We start from the raw sequence: 22,403 nt of genomic DNA, 5'->3' as shown, positions 1-22,403 counted from the left end.
ATGTATGAAAATATCCATCCTCCTTGAAGCCTTCCTAACTTGCCTCTATCTACATACATTTTTTCATTCACTTAAAACACAGCTGCCTCGGGTTGGCTGACCCAGCTTTAGCTGTATATATAACTACAACATGCACTTTGATGCACTGTAATTTTCTGGGAAAATACAAGTAAAAGAATGATTGCTGTGCTTAGTTGCATTTCACTTACTGGTATCCTCTTATATTGCTAAAGCATCCTGAAATCTTAAGGACTTCAGTTACAGAGTATAGATCATAAAAGCAACCTGCATAAACCAGTGCTTAGATCCAAAAAACCTGCAGTTTAGGCTGCATGTGAATAGTTTGCTGCTCAGATATCTTGATTGTGGGTTGGGATTTGCCATTTTCCAAATGTTTGTATAGTACAGTCCAGCATGATACAGCCATACACATTTGGAGTTCTCTAGGCAATGATATAAAAGCTAAAATAATGAAGACAGTCTCATCTGCAAACTGTAAAGAGTGCACAGTGGAATACTCCTTTCAGTTTAACATGTCACCATTCAGTTAATGGAATGAACATCAGTACTGCAAGGAGAAATCTGCATCCACACATACCTCATTCCATTAGTGTGTCTGGATTTCTGGTAAAGCAGTGTTGGTCCTTCTGTCAGTATGTTTAATTAACTTCAGCTTTACTTTTGTTTCTGTAATTTACAGTCAGTTAACTCATAAATATTGTTCTGTGACTGATAGAACAGTATGTAATGGTCCTCATCTTGTATCCTTTTTAGTCTGAATGTCAGATCCTCTTTGTAATTTTTAATGACAACAATTTTTATTATATAGCTGGAACTTTGCCCAGGGTAATTTTGTCTCTTGCATATAATATGTGATCTAGAAATGAAACTGCAATAGAAAGATGCTACATCTTCTATAGCTGCATAGTTATGTTAAAAAGTTCTTGGACCTAGTGCAAGATGACCTGAAATTGAAGTTAATGATACACAAGGCAGCTGATCTTTCTGTAGCTCAGTGGAAGAGAGTTGCTGTAAGTATGAATATATCAAGCAAAATACAAGTGAAGGCAGAACATGTCTGCGTGTGAGCTCTGATCTGCAGTCATAGAATCCTAGAATGGTTTCTGTTGAAAAGGACCTTAAAGCTCATCCAGCTCCAATCCCCTGCCACGAGCACTGCTCCAAACCCCAGCCAACCTGGCCTTGAACACTGCCAGAGGTGGCGCAGCCACAGCTTCTCTGGGCACCCTGTGCCAATGCCTCACCACCTTCATGGGGAAGAGCTTCCCAGTACGTAATCTGAATCTCCCCTCTGTCAGTTTAAAGCCATTCCCCCTTGTCCTGTCCTTATAATGCTCTTGTAAAAGCCTCTCTCCAGCTTTCTTCTCAGCCTCCTTTAGGCACTGGAAGCTGCTTTAAGGACTTCTTGGAGATCCTAATTTTCTCTCTGAAAACTTAAGTTTAATGACAGTTTTACTGTATGAAAAAGAGGGACAAAGTTCCCTAAGATACAGATGTGTTAGCATAATTCAATATACTGAATAAATATCATTTGGGAACTTGAGGGATGGCTGTACTGTGGAAGATGATACACTGAGGAGAGTTTTCAAAGTTCTTGTAATTAAGTATTTCCTATTCCCTGCTTTTAAGTTTATGATTTCTTTTGTTATTTCTTTCTAGCTCAACAAAATTCACCAAAAATCCATGAAGGCTGGTGGGCATATAAGGAGGTGGTCCAGGGAAGCTTTGTCCCAGGTAAGTGTAATTTAAAAATCTTAGTTTTTATTAAAAAGTGTTTCATTGGAATTAATATAATTGGGTTTGGGGGACATTTTTTTGGTTTTGTCATTTTGTCCATTGCGGAGATTTGAAGTACACAACTACTGAACATCACATTGTACAGAAGCCTGGGAAGGTTTTTGTCAATACATCATTCAAAGACCACGCTGTTTTCTGGGAAAGAAATCACTTTGATGACATTCCTGGTTTCACTCAGTAAAAATAATGTGATGCTACTTTGTGAATGTATGTTCTGTCTATAGAGATATGAATTGGGGAACTGAAAAGCAGTCTTGTTACCTGGATGAATTTACTTATCTTATGTAGCACTTCTAGATAACATATACAAATTTCAGTGTATTATGAAAGGAACTTAATTGAAACATCAACCTGACACACAAATTTCATTCATTTTTTGATTTGGAAACAGGAAACTGACTGAAAAATGAAATCCTAACCTGGCTTCAATAAGATTTAGTAAGTGGTAAATAATCATTAGGTAGCTAAAAGGATCTAAATAAGCAACAGTAATGGAATTTGATAGGCAAAAGTGAAATTCAGGCTAGCAATAGTATGTCATTGCTCTGTATTGGTATGACTCCTCCAAACGTGTATTGCTTATCCTAATGGTATATAGACCCTTAAGTTTCAGCTGGTCTGAGTAGGCCTTGGCTTGTTCTTTTAAGCTCTGGATCTCTCTAACACATATTGGATTCAAGCTGCCTGAGATACTCGTAGTTCTCAGACTGATAATTTTTTGTTTTTCACGTGCATTTCACACCTGATCTTTTTGTGCTCCCTTTCTCTAAATTATTTTATTCTTCCTTTCAAACAGAATTACTTTGTTGGGTCTTCACTGTTCCATTTGACTAGATGTTTCTGTTCAGGAGAGGAGTCAGGAAACTTTAGCAACCTCCATTTTCTATTCAGTTGTTGGGCAAATTTGACATCACATTCCTCATTCAGTAATCTCAGAAACATTCAGTGAGAGTATTGTTCAGTATGTTCTCAGTGCATTTGAGATGAATATGCATTAATTTCTGTACACTAGCTATATATTATAAGCTGAAATAGTGCTTCAAGTTCTATCACAAAAGCACCATGAAAATTGCTATATGATCTTTGTTTCCTCCAAGTACTAGAAAATACTACTTAGCCATTGTGTGAGCTATTCCTAAGAATCTGTAGATCTGATCTATCATCATGTATTTTGATTGTTGTGACAACAGTTACAATTCGACAGTCATTTGAAATACCCAAAATGCTGATTATCTTGATAGGACTGCTACTGCAAATGAGATGAAATATTTCAACCCACAAGCTTCTGGCACTGAAATTCTTAAGAAAAGCACATAAAAACCCCAACATCTACAAGCCTGGAGCTTAATTACATATTGATGCAGCATAAGGTAGCTTTTCAGATTTACTTGACAATGGTTTGGGCTGTCAGAGGCACTGCAGTGTATTGTTATACCTTTTTAGTTCCTAATGTTGATAACAGGGGAAGAAGCCTGGAGAACATAATCACCTGCTTTCAGGAAACGTCACCTTCCTGATCTACATGACCCAGGGAGATGCCCAGCAGAAACTGGGTGAAAAAAAATACTTACCTAACAGACCTTCTCAACATTTCAGCTTAAAGTTATTGAGGGAAATAATTTAATTGTTAGCATGTAAAGGAACATATCAGGCAATGCTTGTGGTATTGTAGTCTTAATTTAGTGAGAAATTTGGGCTTGGGAACATCATTAGAAGATTAAGAAGGAAACAGTCATGACTCAAACATCCAAGAAGGAAGACCTCTTAGAGCAGTGTGGAGAGAAACCTCCTTAATGAGAGAACCCCAAGTTACCCCATCCACGTCAAATATGGGACTAACCTAGCACACATCCTCAGGAATGGCTCCAGAAGGACATTCCTCACTGAAGCAGCCATGAAGCAAGCAAGGGAAATTTGGGGACGCCTTTCTTGCACACTGTCACATTTCTTTCAAATTCAACTGCAACCTGTAATCCTCAGCAGGAGACAGAAATCCCATGACTTTTTATAGAACAAACAACTAATTTTTTTCAGCAGCACCTAGGTTTTGGAGTCTTTGAAAGCATTTAAAACATTTCAAAGATTCATTTTATGGTTATGATCTCAGACTAACACATCACAGAGGATATGTTAGTGCGTATTAAGTTTATCCACAATGTTAGCAGTCACACAGCAGATCTCACAAAATGCTAATTAGCACCTGAGAGGTGATGGCTGCGAGGCAGTCTGATGAGCTAGAGCTGAAGTTGCTGACTGACGTACACTGAAGCAAACAGCTATGGCCATCTGCTGAGATATTTCTTTTCCACAGCTGTTTGTCCTTTCACAGGGCTGGAAGTTACCGCCCCCAAAGATGTTAGAAAGGAGTATTTGTCCAAGACCCTGTCACTGTATTTCAAAACTGACATCTAAGCTAATATGATTGATATGAATACAGCTCTTTAGTTGCTTGGGGGAGCAAGCACAAGCATAGAGATGACTAATTTGGGGTAATGGCATTGTAAAATACTCCAGGATGAGTTGCTGGAGTTTGTTTGTCACAGCTTTGGCTATGTGAATACTTTATGCCTACTTCAAAAGCAAAGTAACTGTCTTTCTTTGAACTATCACTTCTTTCATGTTTAGCTGTGTAAGACTGCATTTAGGAGTGTATCACAACGTGCCTAGGTTAGAGTATGCCATTCATAATTTTTTTTTCTTAATATCCTGTTTTTGATGCATTTAAGCCAAGTGCTAACAAATCCCGTTCTAATGTAATGTGTTCATCTGGACACAGGTTTGTTCCACTGAAAACCAGCTAGGAGAGGATACAAAGAGGGACAAAACCCATAGAATCATAGAATGGTTAGGGTTGGAAAGGACCTTAAGATCATCCAGTTCCAACCCCCCTGCCATGGGAAGGGACACCTCACACAAGACCATGTCACCCTGTCCTCGAATACTGCCAGGGATGGAGCATTTATCACTTCTTTGGGCAGCCTGTTCCAGTGCCTTATCACACTTTCCCAACTCCCCTTTTTGCACTGCTCAACAGAAAAGGGAGCAACAGTGACTGACAGATTCTCTCACTATAGTGACTGTGGCTCAGGTCTTAGTGCAAGTGAGGGTGAAGACTTCTTGAGAAAGGTGCATCAGCTGGTGGATCTGTGTGTATGTTCCTGATGCATCAAATACTCTCCCCTCCCTCACCTTTGCTAAAAGTAAAGAATTGCTCCTATGACTTAAATCATGTAGGCAAACAAAATAACGAGTAAGTAGTGCTTTAAAATGTTAATTGAATGCAAATTAGGTTCCAAATTAAACTTCAGGGAATGCTCAAGGATGAAGAATGAGTACTTTTTTTAATGTATGTTGATTTGCAAAACCAAATAATCTATATTCTTACACACTTTTAGTACATAGACTTTTTCTGGTATGGAATGTCAAAGTAGTTCATGATGGGTTAAAATACATGTAAATAATCTTTTTCATACCTTTTCATTTCCTGTGACTATGAGTATGTATCACAGAAGTAGTGCAAATGTTTTCAGGATGGCAAAGGCAAAATACTTCAAACTGTTCTGTGCCATTTCTTATATTTCAAATAGATGCACATAGCCTTTGAATACTCTCATGTGCCTGATTGTATTGATGTTCTTCATATGGCTCCTGTTTTTTTTTCATAGCATCATAAAAGTGGGGTTTGGTAAACATAAAATATAATGGTGGTTAAATCTAATTTATGCTTCTGGAATTCGCTTGCCAAAACTCCATCCTGTTACTGAAACTTTGGACTACATGTTAATGCAAAGGCAGAAGTGTTTCTTGCCCAGGGAAGACAGTCTTCGTGATGCTGAATTATACCAGCTCTAAAGTTACTTTACAGGCTGATAGTGCTAATCTTAGGTAAGAAGAGGAAGTCCATCTTTACCAGACAGTGGGTGAACTTCACTGAAGGAGCAGATAATGTTCTTTTCCTTCCTTATCTAAAGGTTGTAAAATAACTTTAATTCCAGGTAAAGATCTACATCCACTGTGATTCATTATTTGCTATAGATCACCAAATCAAAGGCTGCACATTTCCCTGAGATTCTGAGATGAGAAGTCCCTGTTAACAGTTCCTTTCACAACTCATTTTACTATAAAAGGGAAAAGACTGCTAGAGATTGATAATGCTGCTCCTGCTTTTTGCAAGGATCATGTTGGTGAGATTATGCCCTAACACAGACCATCTGGCAAAGCTGAACTGACTCAAAAGGACCATGGGCAGTGTTTGTGAAGCACTGAGAAACTCCTTCCAAGAAAGAAATGCATGAATTCAGTAATGATTTTCAAGGAAAAAGAATCCTGAAACAATTGACAATATTGGTCACGGGTGCCCAAACTTGCTTTTAAACTTCCTTCTATTACCATGTGCTTTTATTGTGGCCCACACAAGCAGTTCAAATGTCCCTACTTCCTTTTCTGTGGGCTTTAAGATTTCTTTTTATTACAGCTTTAAGATTTCTTTTAAAGTACAGATTTCTTTATGCACATGTCCAAAAGTAACCTTTGACTGTCAGTGTAAGAACCATGAACTGTTTGTCCACAGCCTGAAGCTAAGAGGTATGAAACTTCAAACCTAACACATCTTAAACTTTCTGAAAGGCGCATGTATTATGTCACCCTCCAATACACAGGGACCTGTTTTACACAGTAAGATGGGTGATCACTTCATTTGGCTGCCTGAATAATACAAACCATAAACCTGCTGATTGCTCCTCCTGCATTGCTCTTATACTATCATAAAATTTTTCCTAGTCTTATTTTGGGACTTCAGGAGGCTGCAGCATCACTCACCATCTGGTGCATTTTGCTTGTCAGTGAAAACAGTGGTGCTGTCTGAGCTACAGCAGTGTTTTAAACAGTCTGTGCACAGACACTCTTCAGAATCATTCAGTCTGATGCCGATTCTGAACAATTAACCAGCCATATATCATTATTTATGGAAACAATAATAGTAGTTTTTCTTTTAGAAAGCAATATATTGGAACACTTCATTTCTTCAGGGTGATAGAGCACAGATTCTGGAAATCATTCACTTATTGATTCAAACTTAGGTTAGTATGTATAATATTTCAATTTTGGTTATCACAAAGATAGCTTGAAGAAGATCTATTCTGTACCAAATATTTTCTTGTTTTCTTGCTTCTTTTGGTGATTCTGCAAAATCTGTTTATAATTCAGGTAACTAGAAAGGAGTTAAATATAATTAAATATAGAAACCATTGTCTCAGTTTCCAATAAATTGTTGATACAATTCATTATTTTAAAATAGCAAGGAACAGATGAGTTGATTGCTTTTAATTTGGAAGAAGAAATGAACACTACTGAGGGGAGACGTTTGATGGCCTTAGTTATAATACAAATATGGCAATGTTTGCTTGTCTTCATATGAATTGTAACGAAATTACAGCACTCAGCTTGAGACACATTCACATTAGTAGGAGTTCTGAACTCATGAGGCTATTGGAGTGAGTCTGTAACTCTGAATCTTCCATAAAAATGTAAAGAGGCTGCTCAGCGAGTGACTCACACCTCAAAGGTTTGATTTATCCCTGAATTTAAATATGAAAAAGGGAAATTTAACATATTAGGATCTGAGTAGGGTTCTATATAATATTTTACCTTCAATATTATACCTACAAGGATGCACAGTTCCACGTGATACAACTTGCTGTCCAGGCTTAGCCAACAGTCTTATTAAAAGGGTTTTATGGGGACTGTGCCTAAATTAAAGCTGAGTTTTCCAGATTAATGATTGATGGGTTGGGTTTTCCTGAAAAACACTCCAATGATGCTGTTATGTGGATGCTCATATTGCACTGGGAGTTGAAACGTCCTGTAGTTGCAACCATTTTGCAAACAGATCTCTGAATACTGTTTTTCCCCCTAAGTTTCCTTCACTCCTTTAACAAATAAATATATTTTAGAGAGCAAGCAATATGAACTGACCACAGTAAAGAACTCTGGAAGTCTAAGATTTTAAACCTTGCCAGATTTGTGGTTGGCCACAGTCCTTTGCTAAAGTGGCCTCAGATCCCCTTTCCCTTAACAGCCTAATTATCTTTCTTGGGTGTGTTTAATATCCACAAAAGCAGACTGCATGTAGCAGATGTATCTCGGACTTACTTCATTACACTGACCAGACCGAATGATTCAAGTTGTGTTCCTGTCTATTTCTAGCCAGTCAGGCACTGCAAAGGTCAAGCCTTCCCTTTATAACAAATTCCACGTTGGTTAACATGTACCTTGCTGTGCTACCAGCTGCCTAGTACTCCTCCTGCTGAACTGCAGGTTCCTCCTGCTAGGACCAAGCAATATCAGTCTCCTACTTCAGGAATGTACTAATATGGAAGACCTTCGAGGCAGTAATCTGCAGATCCTTGTCAATCATTGTACCTCACACTTTGTTGGTAGATTAGATACCAATTTTAGGGATAGCAGTACTCTGATTACTTTTTGAAGCTGAAAATCCTCTTTCCTACTATCCTGAAGTGGATGTGTTTTCTTTGCTTTGACACTAGTAGGGGTTATAAGAAAGAACAATTAAGTACCACTAATTTTTTGAGACAACTGTAGCTGGTAGGGCTACCATGAACTGCATGGATGACAGCTTCTAGCTGGGAGGCAGCTTAAGAGGTGGTGGTTACCATTTGGGAATTTATATCCTCGAACAGGGAGTAGTATCTATAACATCTACTGTCTAGACAATGTGGAGTTTACAATCATTATGGATTCTTGAAGACCTACAGTTACTGTTGGTTAAATAACTGCGCTTTCATAGAATCATAGAATTATAGAATAGTTAGGGTTGGAAAGGACCTTAAGATCATCTAGTTCCAGCCCCCCTGATGCAATTTGTGTTTTTTAAGTATTATCCCAGTCCACTTTGAGCTTGTTACAAGTGAAGAACCCAGCAAGCCCACCTCTGTGATCTTTCAAGGGTTCATCATTCCATGATGAGCACATCCTCTTAAGCTTCTGCTTAAAAGAAGGATTATTCCTGTGCAGGACCTTAGATGTATCATCAAAACTTTGGGGATTGGAATAAAAAGATAAGGCTAACATTAGGAATCGTTACTCAGGTTCTTCACTATGACCTAAAAGCAAAGGAAGGAATTCTAAGTATAGATACTGGTATATATAGGAAATGATTTCTCATGTTCCTGACAAGCTAAGTATAAAAGCACTTGAAACAATGGTCCATAACTAATATCTGAAAGCTTTTAAATCCTTACAATGAAAGATTATTCAGGATAGTTCTGAGTGCCAGACAGCAAGGCTTCTATGTGTTGGTGCTGCTGAGTTATGTATTGGTATATTGGAGAAGTTTATCTTATCCCTTGATAGTCTAATATTCACACAATATCTCAGTTGTTCTTGTCACCCTTTGGCAGTAGACACTTTGATGGTATCCATGTCTTACAGGAGTAGAATCAAAGCACAGAGAAATCTGATAGATTTCTGATAGTAGCCGCTCAGAGACCTATGGAACTTTTCTAATTCAAACTGGAAGTGAGTAATGACATCTGCTGTGGTTGATTGTATAAGGAAAGGACTTGGAGCTTTGGCTATTAATTACTTTGTAGTAGTAGTCCTTTTGTGTGCATGTGTTTTTATACAAGACTGACAGTAGCGGTCATCACTTCCAACATTAAAAAAAACCAAATCCTTTCTTTATAGTTTTTTGTTGTTTAGTGTAAAATAAGTTAGCATCCTGTGGAGAAAGAAGTCACTGAGAATAACAAGGAATAGGATTTTTCTGTGCTGATAATGTTACCCTGTAGTGGTATGTACTTGGGCTTAATCAGAGAATAGTCATTCTTCAGCTTGTGTTTGCTTAGATACTTCTCTCATCAATCTGTATGGGAAGAGATAGAACTGGAAGGAATTGCAGTACAGTGGGGAAACGGAGGTAACGAGTGACACTATGAGGCTGCCTCTCTTCTCTCTTGTCATTATCCTACTTACAAAAAATACTCTTGGGAAGTGCTTTGATGAAAAGAATTATGTTTTAAGAGTACTACAATTACAGTTTACAATTATCAGTTAGGAATCCACCTCTTATTTCACTGAGACTATTTACATCAGGATACCATAATGACATGGAGGAGATTATCCCTAACTTACATGGTGAGGAACCCACCCAGTGCTACTGAAGATTTTATATGAATACAGCACGCAGTTTTCAATTCTTACATCGCATTAGTACAGTTTAATGTCTAGGATAGAGTTTGCTGCTTCATACAGAGGAAAATATGGTCACTGCAGCTACACCCTTATCTGCAGTTCAAATACACTCCTGTGAACTAAGGTCACACCACTGCTCTGCACATAGTTACACAGAGTAACTCTTCTCGTTCTTTATTGTCATTGAAAGCTTTACTGCTGCTCACAAAGAGCTTGCCTGTCAAACCCTGTCTAGTGGAGAAAGAGGTCAAAAAAGAAAAGAAAATGAGGCTGTAGATACATCACATCACATGCAAGTATTTTCCTCATAGACTGCTATGATTCAAATTGTAAATACAGAATCAGAAGAATGTTTTATCATAGTATTTATTCAGTAGCCTGTGAGATCTTCATTTCTGAAAGTACCATGTGTGAGTGTGTAGGATTACTTAGGCTCTTGCCTAAGGGCTTGCTAGTGACCTGATAGTCTGAAACCACTCATCTATACTCAGTGAAAATTCCCTCCTCTTGTAACATGTCTTTAAAAAGGTCAGTTCTGAATTCACAGTACCATGAATCCATTGAGCACACTCAGGAGCAAAATCCATGCTCATCATTTACCATGTCTGCCTGCCTGTAAGTACATGGAATTATTATTTGGAGAAGTTTTACTGCTGTTACTTACACACATTAAAATACAACTACTGCATAACATCACCCCATGATGGCATTTCTGGGCACATGCTATTTGTGGTCATTGAAAGAGTAACTATCTCTTACAAAGGAACTCACAATAAAATAGAGTTAACTTCTTAATGCATTTCCGGCTACCTGCTGACCCTGCTCAGAGCTGTAAATTGCATTATAGTTAATGACTCTGGCCAAAGGAAGAAGCTTCCTGAATGTTATTGATTAGGGGTTGTTTTACTACTGAAAATACTACTTTAAATCGTCACTTTTCCCTTTCTGAATAGAGTGTGGGTTTATATTAGGGCACTTTTTAATTTTGTGTTTATAAAATGTACAAAAATGCATTAGTGTGTCCAGACCAAGCAGTCACCACCTTTATGGTCAGGACATAAACCCTGAAAATAACAGCATAACATCATAATGGGAAACCTGACAGGTCGTTAACTACAGGTGTGCAAATGGCACTGCTGTAACTCACAAGTGCTTGTAGGCAACATCACAGCCTTCAGTCTTTCAGTGTCTACTTGAAATGTATACTGAAGTACACAGCATAAGATAATGGAGTCACACTGGAATTGTTCACTGACTCAGGAGCACAGAGCTGATAGGCATTTCACCTCAGCACAGAGAAGGGTCTTTTGGACCTCTTTATGACCTCCCCTAATTTATCTTTCCATCTTTAGCATCAGTTATGGGGGCATAAGTGAAGAATGAAGGTCTTTACACAAGAGAGGTCATTTTATAAATACGAAATGAGATTTAGCTAAAGATGGATAAAGTGAGTTCAAGACAACAGTGTAGAGGCTGAGAGAGAAATAAACCACCAGTTTAAATACCTGTGCCATCGGGCCAGTCTGCCCAGTGTCCCTGTGCTGTTGATTAGGAAAAAGGCATTCCTGCTGATTCTTTGGAGAAACCCATGTCTTTTGGCTGACTAAAATGAAGTGGTACAGCTGCCCCTGCAGAGAAGCAACAGTAGGCAACAGGATGGGCACTGTGGACTTGGCATGCCTCCTTCATGTGCATTACAGATTTTCTATTTCAAAGGCTCATTTTAATAGAGCTGAACAATGTTACAAGATTATTTGCAGTGGAATTTTGGCATTAGCTCATCCTATATGTTATAACTTCAGATGTGAGGAAAACAGAATACTGGATATATGCAGGCCAAGTAATAGCCAATTGCACAGCCACTGTATTTCAGTTTAAAAACAAACCCAAAGGTTGAAAAGCACTAGCATTTAAAAAATGACGTTTCAATCAGATGGTGAGGAGATGGAATTTTTCTTCCTAGCTTACAAGAAATACTTTGGTCTCATTGGGTTTACAGTGTCTCTGCAATCCAGGTGTTACTTTGTTCCTATACTAGAATAATTAGAAAACAAGTGTGGCTGAAGTAGTCCCCACAAAATCCAGCCACTGCCACTTCTGAAAATCCTAGGTTATTGCTTTTGTCCGAAAATAGGTCCCACTGAAAACAGCAGGATTTGCTTGTTGAGACAAGTGCTACATCCCTTGAATAAGGACAGCAGAAGCTGATAAATCAGTATTTACAAGACTGTATTCCTTTTAAAATGGTTTTATTTAAAACTATCTCCTTCCAACTTTAACAGGAGAGAAATGACTTACACAACTGTGCAGTGTAGGCACCATCACTTTCCTTCTAGAGTGTTTACAATGCAATTACATTAATAATGTGCTTTTTGAGGATATCATGTTTTAACACTGTATCCTTTGTGTCTCGTGGAGGGGACGGGCTGAATGGAAGGAATAGAACTTTATACTGGGATGGTACCGTGTTACCACAGCACTAACAGCTATGGAATGAATAGGATGCTCAGCTCTGAGAGGGGCTGCTCCTTCCAGTGTAAGACAGATGCAGCTCAAGCTGTATCATAGGCCAGCTGCCCTTCTACAACATGCAGACAGGAATGATGGCTAATTCCCAGCTTTAATCCCAATTTAGAACTGCAGAATTGAGCTGTTCTGTATGACTCAGAGAACATGGCATATAACATAGGAGAAAGCATCTTAAATAATATAGTCAACCTTTCTGTATTTTCAAACTAGGCTACATAGGCCATGGCTACTACTCATTCACTATTGCGTGTCAGGCCATTTCCAAGGAATGAATTCTGATTCCATTTTGCTTTTCTTATCCAGCAGTTGGGCATTTTCAAATGGCTTTTCTTCCTGGTCTTAAATTAGGCTTTCTTAAAATAAAGAAGAAATAAATTACTGAAGTATAATAGGATATGGCTGAAACACATTGCACAGTCTTGGCAGGCTCTATTATCCACATACTGACATCTTTAAAATTACCCGGTATTTTAATGTACATTTAAAATTGGTTAACAGGAGTGTAAATTAAAGTAATAGAGAAACTAGAGTCTCAAAACTTTATTGCTCATTGTAATTTCATGTTTATGGGCTTCTTGCTTTGTGGCAGGACTTGTAGCTTTTTTGTTCTAGCGAGTATAGTAGTAAGAGGATGGTGCCTCACTCAGAGCTAGGTGAAATCAGTGGAAATCTGTCCCTGTCTTAGGGCCACTGTCACATTATTCTCACTGTTGACTGGTTGGATTTAGTTTCCCAGAAGAAAAAAAGATACAGATTATGAATTTGTTGAGATGTGACAGTGAGAAGAGTGTGCAGCAAGCTGGACTTCAAGAGAGCAGACTTTGGCCTCTTCAGGAACCTGCTTAGCAAGGTTCCATGGGATATAGCCCTAGAGGGCAGGGAGGCCCAAGACTCTTGGTTAATATTCAAGGATCACCTGTTACAAGCTCAGGAGTGTTGCATCCCAACTAGATGGAAGTGCAGCAGGAGGGCCAGGAGACCTCCTTGGATGGATAAGGAGCTGCTGAGGAAACTTCACAGGAAAAAAGAGGCTTATAAAAGTAGAAGCAAGGACAGGTAGCCTGGGATGAATACAGGGATGTTGTCTGGGAAGTTAGGGACTGGGTTAGGAAAGCTAAGGCCCAGGTAGAGCTAAACTTGGCTAGGGATGTTAAAGATAACAGGAAGGGATTTTATGGGTATGTAGCAGCTAAAAAACAGATTAGGGACAATGTAGGCCCCCTCCGGAAGCTTTAGGGAGAACTGGCTACGCAGGATTTGGAGAAGGCTGAGGTTCTGAATGGCTTCTTTGCCTCGGTCTTCACTGGCAAAGGCTCTGACCACAGCACCCGAGTCTTGGAAGGTGGACGCAGGGACTGTGAAAACCTAGACCTTGGGCGCACTGTACATGAGGATCTGGTTCAAGACCATCTTAAGAACCTGAACGTACACAAGTCCATGGGTCCTGATGAAATCCATCTGCGGGTCCTGAAGGAGCTGGCGAATGAACTTGCATAGCCACTAGCCATTATATTTGAAAAATCATGGCAGTCAGGTGAAGTTCCTGATGTCTGGAAAAAGGGAAATATAACCCCCATTTTCAAGAAGGGGAAAATGTATGACCCGGGGCATTACAGACCAAGTCAGTCTCACCTCTGTGCCTGGCAAAATCTGGGAGCAGATTCTCCTGGAAGGCATGCTAGGGCACATGAAAAAGAGAAATGTGCTTGGTGACAGCCAGCAGGGCTTCACTAAGGGGAAATCCTGCCTAACCAATGTAGTGGCCTTCTATGACGGGGCTATGGAAATGATGGACAGGGGTGGAGCAGTTGATGTCATCTACCTGGACTTGTGCAAAACATTCAACACTGTCCCACATGACATCCTTGTCATTCGATAGGTGGAGCACTCTGTGGATAAAGAACTGGCTGGATGGTTGCTCTCAAAGAGTTGTGGTCAATGGTTCAATGTCCGGCTGGAGACCAGTAACGAGTGGTGTCCCTCAGGGATCGGTGTTGGGACCGGTCTTGTTTAACATCTTTGTTGCTGGCACGGACAATGTGATTGAGTGCGCCCTCAGCAAGTTTGCCGATGACACCAAGCTGTGTGGTTCTGTTGATACGCTGGAGGGAAGGAATGCCATCCAGAGGGACCTTGACACACTTGTGAGGTGGGCTGATGCCAACCTCATGAAGTTTAACCATGCCAAGTGCAAGGTCCTACACCTGGGTGGCAGCAATCCCAGGCACAAATACAGGTTGGGCAAAAAGGAAATTCAGTGCAGCCCTGCAGAGAAGGACTTGGGGGTTTTAGTCAATGAGAAAATGAACATGAGCTGGCTTCAGTGTGTGCTTACAGCCCAGAAAGCCAACTGTATTCTGGGCTGCATCAAAAGAAGCGTGACCAGCAGGTCGAAGGAGGCAATCCTGCCCCTCTACTCTGCTCTTGTGAGATCTCACTTGGAGTATTGTGTGCAGTTCTGGTGTCCTCAACATAAAAAGGACATGGAACTGTTGGAACAAGTCCAGAGGAGGCCCCGAGGATGATCAGGGGACTGGAGCACCTCCCGTATGAAGACAGGCTGAGAATGTTGGGGCTGTTCAGCCTAGAGAAGGCAGGGAGGTTGGAACTAGATGATCTTGAGGTCCTTTCCAATTCTAACTATTCTATGATTCTATGAAATGAGTTGTGTACAGAGATGGTTATTTTTTTCCTACACCTCTAACTCAACGTAACCACAACAGAATTCTGGAAAGGACCAAAGGAAAATTACTAACTGAAGTGGCAAAACTGAATTGAAAGACATGAAGCTCTTCTTTATGATAAATGATGTAATGTAGGTAATGATACTCAGGTTTCTGTCTGGTTTACCATTGTTTCCCCTTTCTTGGTGATTCTGTAACTGCTCTTTTCATAGCCTTCTTTAAAAGAATAGCACGCATAGGCAGGCACAAATACACATTTACAGAAGGATACAGAGCTACAAGTAATATTTATAGAAGATAGCATAGAAGGTCTCCCAGCTTCTTACATCAAGTCTTAAGTATTTATATTTGTATCCATTAATTAAAAAGCACTTTACAGTTGTATAGCTTTTGCATCAAAACTCTAGCTAAACCACCATAAGATTTTAAAGATACAGACAGGACGGAGCTCCACAACATTAATATTATAAAATAAGTGAAGAAAAAACCTCCAGATACTCTGTTTCATGAAGTCCAATTTGAAATACAGACTATTCTTTTCTAACAGTTTTCACTTTCAGAACTGGTTTAGCAGTATAAGTCCCAGTGGCTTTTTAAGATTGATGGCCAGATCTACAAACTCTATTTGAGTGCTTTAAAATGCAAACAACTGGCCGAAGAAAAGGATCCAAGGACATAAGATAGAGTTTTTCCTAAAAGGCTCTGGGAATTGGGCATCCAACTTGCTTGGGCAAAAAGATAAGAAGATCCCAGCAGGCACCTATTGTATCATTTACTGCCTGAAGACCATCATAATTCTGACTGTAAAGTTCCAAAGTATCTAAATAATCTTTAAATAAGAACTTTAGTGCCTGGAAGAGTGTTCTCTATTCTCTTACGGGTTGGAAGTGGGGTAAATAACTGATGTATAAATTAATTCTCCACCTTCCAAACACTGTCACATATTAAATGGAAAAGAAGAGAAAGTTAAATGACATCAAAGCAGTATAAGCAGAAGAAATGGGTTCAGGTGAAAGATGTTCTTTCTTCTTGCCTGCTTCAGGAAGCTGTTATTGAGATACTGACATTTAATTTTCAATTTCCTGCTTAACCTTGTTCTGCAGTATGAGTTTGCTTTGGTTTTCATGCATAATGTATATAAAGACACCTTCAGCTACTTAGTACATAATACTGTTGTGGGGCCATATATTTACAGTAAGAATTTTGTGGTGCATGCTGTTTATAACTGGAGAAGAGGGGATTCTTATTTGCAGGCTCTTAAATACAAAGCTGTTGGAATAACAACAGCTGGTTTTAATAAGAAAATATTTTCACAAGTGCTTTAAAGATGTAGTTTTGCTTACCAATCACATACCTACAGTCACACTTTCTAAACTCTATTAAGCCACAGAATACCATCCTCCATGTAGCATCTGCCTCTGTAAACACTGCACTAAATCGTGTAACGTACCCTGTCTACAAATGCTATGTGGGATTGGGCTGTAGGAGGGGGGATAACAACATGGTTCTTTGCATTCTCTATTACTCTTTATGCCTTACAGACGTAGTAATTGTCAAACCCCCTACCTTTTGCAGTCCCTGGCTAGAGAGAGTGAACTATCCTGTCATGTTTTTCTGTACTAAAGGCAAAAGGAGTGGCACAAGAACTGCTGTCTTGTTTTGTGTCAGTAAAGGAAAGTCTGTTTTGTGGCTTGATAGATTCACTCTTATAGCCAGAATCTGCTGTCAGGAACAGTGTATTGAGCAGTCTATCCCAGTATGTATTCTTCTATGATTATGAGATTAAGTTTACTGGTGTGAGTTTTAAAGCTGTCTTGAACTGCACAGGGGTCCATAATGTAGTGTTAAACCTGCAGGCAAATTCATATTTTAGTGAAGTACTTTCCTCATTGGCTGTCTGAGCTAATGCCCAAATTTGTTCTCTGTTAGTGTCTGAATTCACTATAAGCTTAACAGAAATGATCAAACTTCAGCCTTTTCATGAGTTCAGTTGGCTTTTTCATCCTGAGAGCCCCACAGCTTCAGCAGGGACATTGATCCACCTGGCAGAACTCCACAAACCTACCTACTCAAAAAGAATCAGCAGAACCAGCTGTATCTTTAGATATTGCTATAGTAAGTGATCAAATTCTGCTTCTTGTATTTCCTTGATCTAGAACAACCAAAACTTCCAAACAGACCCAGCTACTGTATAGTGCAAACCAAAATGCCAAAGACCAAAGAAGATGATCACTATTAAATTGCACTAGCCTTTGACATCTTAAATTGATGGTTCTATTCATACTGGTAATAGGTTTCTATTTCTTTTTTCAAGCAGGTTTTTCAGAAACATCTTCTTTACTACCTGGCTCTCCAATTAAAGGTGCATAGTCACATGCACTCGTGTATATGCATCTATATTTATACAGAGTTTTAATGTTTTTAACGTATAGTACTCAAATATTTGATATACAAAATGTCTATCTACAGCATTGCTTAAATAAGCTGTGTAACAATAGAAAGAAATAATACATTTATGGTAGAAATTCATCTGGTAGTTGAAGAACAGCAGATGTAAATTATAAGACTAAGCTTAATTCAGTGGATTTTTATGATGTGTGGTGATGGATAATGTGCTCCTTGAATGCTAACTAAGATCTGTGCATGAAGATGCACAATGAATTACAGGTTGTTGGGTTTTTAAAGTTTATTATTGCTTTTTAGATTTGAAACAACCGTTGGGATGCGCAATACCTTTTTCTCCAGCACTCTCTTAGCAAGGGGCATTACTTATATATTCTTTTATGGCTTTTAATGCTTTACATTTTTATGTGAATATTTTTTCTGAAAGGATTTCTGCTTTTAAAAATCAGGTTTCTAGAAAAAAGCCACAGGAAATGAGGATGGCAGTATATAAATTTACATTCATATCAGCCAAGCAATATTGCAAAAGCCTATTGTCTTATTTTTAGATGCAAAAAGATGGGTCATCTTGGAAACTTGCAGTGTCTCTCTGGGACTTGTACCCTGTTTCTCAGTGTTTCTAAAGAATTCTTACTCTGTTCTTTTTTGTAGTTTCATCATACTTAGGTACTAGGCTGCATGTGATGCACAGCTCTATTTATCTTCACATACCTTCACAATATTAATATTACTATTGTAAATTACCTTGTACATTGCTTTTTGGAGTTTTGTATCCAAACCATGTTTTCAGTTACATTTGAATTGGGGACTTAAGCTGATTTTAAATTTCAAACACAGCATGAATCACTGAACCCCCAAACAGCAAACCAGCCCAATTCTACCTTCACCTACAAAAATACATCCCAACATTAAAGTTGTGCATTATGAGAAATTTTGAACATATTTCTAGTATTGAATCTAATTTGCTATAAGATCATAGGAGTTTGGGTATTTGATTCTCTCATTTGTCATCTAACGAGCATCACAGTGTGTACACAGAATAGAGAGCTGCTAGGGCTGAACAGGAAAGAAAGAATAGGATGTTTTGGATAGAGGAACAGCATGATCACTCTCATAGTGATTACTATCAACAGTGATCATGCAACGGATCACAACAGAAAGGAAGAGTTACCATTTTCAGTCTGGTTTAGCAATACAAGTTAACATGTGCTTAATCCAACGTCCTATCCAGCTGCTGTACCTAAAATCAGGAATGTACTTGTGGGAGGACCAGCAACCCACAATGAAGCATCAGAATGTCAACAGCAGACTTAGCTCTGATTGCTGAGTCCATGAGCAATAGCTTTATGCAAAATTGGGTTTTGCTTTGACTGAAATAAATGGAAAATTCTATTTAGTGCAAACAGCCCAGAATTTTTTAACTTTCACCAAACTGGCAGCTCAATCCAAGAACATATGTCCAATTCATTGTGTGGGCATGGCACTTATACAGAACTCTAAAAATAAATTGTTGTGTATGTTTTCTGAAGGTGGGAGTGACCTTCTGGAGATACTTGAGCTTTTAGGATTCATCTTCAGCAGGAAATGAATCACCTACTGAGTTCACCATTTTCTGTAGGTATTTCTCATTCTAAATTTAGAGTCTCACAATATAAAGGTGGTGGGGAATAATCTGGATGTGGGGAAGTGCTTTTGTATTCTACCACAATCAGAATGATAGTAATATGAGGTATAAAAATAAGAAATTATCAGTGAAAATTACTACCCTTTTTGTTTGTAGGTGCACATTATGTATAATTATGTAAGACTGGTCTGTAGCTCCCATTTTAATCTCTATTTTCAAACTGATTATAAATATTTAAATAAAAAGAAGAGTTCCTTGTTATAAAAGCATCCCAAAGCATCTCTGTCCAAAAGCACTAACTAGCATCTTGCATCTTTGAGGTTTTCAGATATCTTCTTGTTTCTCAGCTCTGCATGGTGTTGCCATTCAGTGCACAAAGTAACAAGACAGTACTGGAAGTACTTAAGGAGTGTTGGGCTATTTAAAGGCATCAGCAATGGAAGCCCGTATGTATTTCATGTCACTGTAATCATAATCTCAGTAGTGTTTTTGCACTGTCATGGCCTCATCACAAGATACTACACTTCATGTGTGGTTTCCTGTTGCATGGTTTTGTTGAAACTAGTTTGTAAATATTGCACCTAATCAGCTGGTTAAAACCTCCTGCCTACACCAGGGCTCTCTGCTGGGTTACACTAACAAGACTTTTCCAGCAACTTTCCTCAAAGCAGAGAAAGGAGGAAAACCACATTCAGCTTAGTTATGGGCAACTTTGTTATCTAGTTAGTCCAGTGAGAGTTCAGCAGGGTTAAATGTAAGACTAAACAATAGATAGTGAGCCTCAAGATTCAGTTCTCCGCAATAAAGAAGAGGGTTCTACGTACCTCTCCTGGAGAAACAGTCCTGTTTGATAGAGAGAATGGAAAGGTAGCAGTTAACATAAGAAACCATCACCTGCCCTCACAGTACTGAAGAGATTCCAGGATGTGCAAGACAATGTGAATCAGTAGGTATTCTTCAGCCATAGTCTTTGGAATAGGTCATGTGAAAGTGTTCACATAGGCAAGCCAAAAAGGTGGGAGAAAAGACACCAAGTGCTAAGTAAACACTTCTTGTGTTTGTCAACAACATTCCTAATGAGACTCATCCTGCCATGCCCCTAACACAGCCAGTCAAGAGAAGCCCTAGAAGTCTGAGCTTTGGAAAGAAAACCCACTTCTCATCAGCTTTCAGTATCAAGTGGTACTTGTTTTGGGTTATATGCTATGATTTCATGGGCAAGCTTCCCAGAGATTGTTTGACAGAACAGTGAAGCCTCATGGCAACAGGCCAGCTGGCATCCTCCACAGCACTTCATGATCTCTGGAACCCATGAGAAACAAGCAAAGCTTCCTCCACAGATGGTTATCAGCCTCCTCTTCATCCGTTCCTCAGTCTGTGACTCTGAAATCAATATTTTCATAGGCAGTCCAAAATTCCAGCTGGACCTTCTATGGACATGGGCTTCTCCAGCCTCTACTGGTAACCATTTCTTCTATTTTTACATGGGCTTAGCCAATAACTTTTGGTGTTCAGAGTCTTTACCCTCAAGCAACATGGTGAAGCTACTGCACCATCCAGTCCTTTTTGTCTTCAGGGAACCCATTTCTCCTCTTAATATTTACCAGAGCAAAAGAAATTAACTTTGCAATGGCAAAGTGACACAGATTCTACCTCAAAGAACAAATAATTTTCTAGCTCCATTTTTTGTACGTTTGCCCTTAGTCCTTGTTCTGGGTTCTTTGAACCCATCCTTCAAAGTACAGAAAGAATCAGTGTTTCAGAGAGGGACCTTCTGTCCCCTGTTGATTAAGACACTTAACCTTTCACAGTGCTGTGAAAGCTGAATTTTCATTTTAGTCTGGCTATGGCACCGTCATATTTGACTAGAATTAAAATCAAGATTAATCTTATCTTGTAACTAGATAATGTTAAGGACACCTTTCTGCTTATTCACTGTGAAACCTTCCAGGTTTCACTGTGAGCTGAGTTTACCCCTAGCTTAGATCAGATTCAACTGGTTTTACACCCCTCCTTACACAGATCTTTCCAACAGTCCTAACTAACCTGTCTTATCTCCTACATGAGAAAGGACTCACTTCAAACCAGCATATCAGTTCTGTGCATCTGTGATACAAATGTTACAAAACATCACAAGTAATTAGGAAGGAATTAAAATGTTGTGGTTTTGGGAGTTCAGTGCTCCATCCACAGATCATTCCCATTATTCATAACTGTATGTGCAGATCACTGTTATCATTCTAGTTCTTTTGGGAAAGACAGCTCAATACCAAAACATAAACTTGTATCATAAAACAGGGTTTCAAATACAGTGTTGGCATTCTTGAAATTTTGTTCTAGAACATCATAATTAAAAGAAAACCAAGGGAAAAGTCATGTCAAAGCAGTGAATAACCTTAATCAGAGGCTATGCTGTAGCCCCTGATCCTAACTGACGGTGTTCTTGCAGTTTTAATTAAGAAATGTCTGATTCACTTTCATTAAATAATGTTTTAGAAGCATTTTGTTCCCTGTTTCTGGTTATAACATCAACTTAATTATAAAACAATATTTTCATAGGGCCCACAAGTGTAAGCCATGGAAATAAAAAATGAAGTCATAATACATCTATACAAAGGTACTTGCTTTGGGCTTTCTATTCTCCAAAGATTCTTTAAAAACACTTCCTCAGCTGCCTTTATGAAATCAATGGATTATGAGGCAACATGTAATAGCAAAAATGTTGAATTCTGTGTTTTGATATGTATTAGAATTTGTCATGCTTGAGCTCTGCTACTATTCAAATAGATTTTCTGTATTCTGTCACTGTCGCTTGTGCACTCCAGTGTTTCATTTCACTGAAAACATGCTACATATGGGTAGGAATAGGACCATCACCAGGAAGCTTTATAGAACATTACAAGGCTGATCATGGAAGGGCTGCGTATCCTCTGCACTGAAAATAACAGTTCTTTGTCAGATCTCCAACACTGTATATTTTAAAACTACTTATTGTTATTTTTAACTATGGAAGCTTGTGACTTCATACACTTTGCATACTGTATCCCATATTCTTTAATATGTATGTTAGTACCAAATTTCAGTGAACATAATTTCACTGTTTGCCCACTCATAGTGTGTCTCAGCAAAGGATG

At 38.8% G+C, this 22,403-nt stretch overlaps 1 protein-coding gene across 1 annotated transcript in view; it reads left to right on the top strand.

Annotated features, from left to right (window-relative positions):
- Window positions 1–22,403, top strand: part of CA10 (carbonic anhydrase 10) — a 194,152-nt gene that overhangs the window by 34,312 nt on the left and 137,437 nt on the right. The window contains exon 3 of the mRNA XM_034067969.1: window positions 1,681–1,755. Coding sequence (XP_033923860.1) covers window positions 1,681–1,755 — 75 coding nt within the window. The remainder of the gene's footprint in view (window positions 1–1,680; window positions 1,756–22,403) is intronic.

The sequence above is a fragment of the Melopsittacus undulatus genome, chromosome 11 (assembly GCF_012275295.1).
Source record: "Melopsittacus undulatus isolate bMelUnd1 chromosome 11, bMelUnd1.mat.Z, whole genome shotgun sequence".
Classification (NCBI taxonomy): Eukaryota; Metazoa; Chordata; class Aves; order Psittaciformes; family Psittaculidae; genus Melopsittacus; species Melopsittacus undulatus.
The sequence above is the reverse complement of the archived record's forward strand: the minus strand, read 5'-3'. Positions and strand labels throughout refer to the sequence as shown.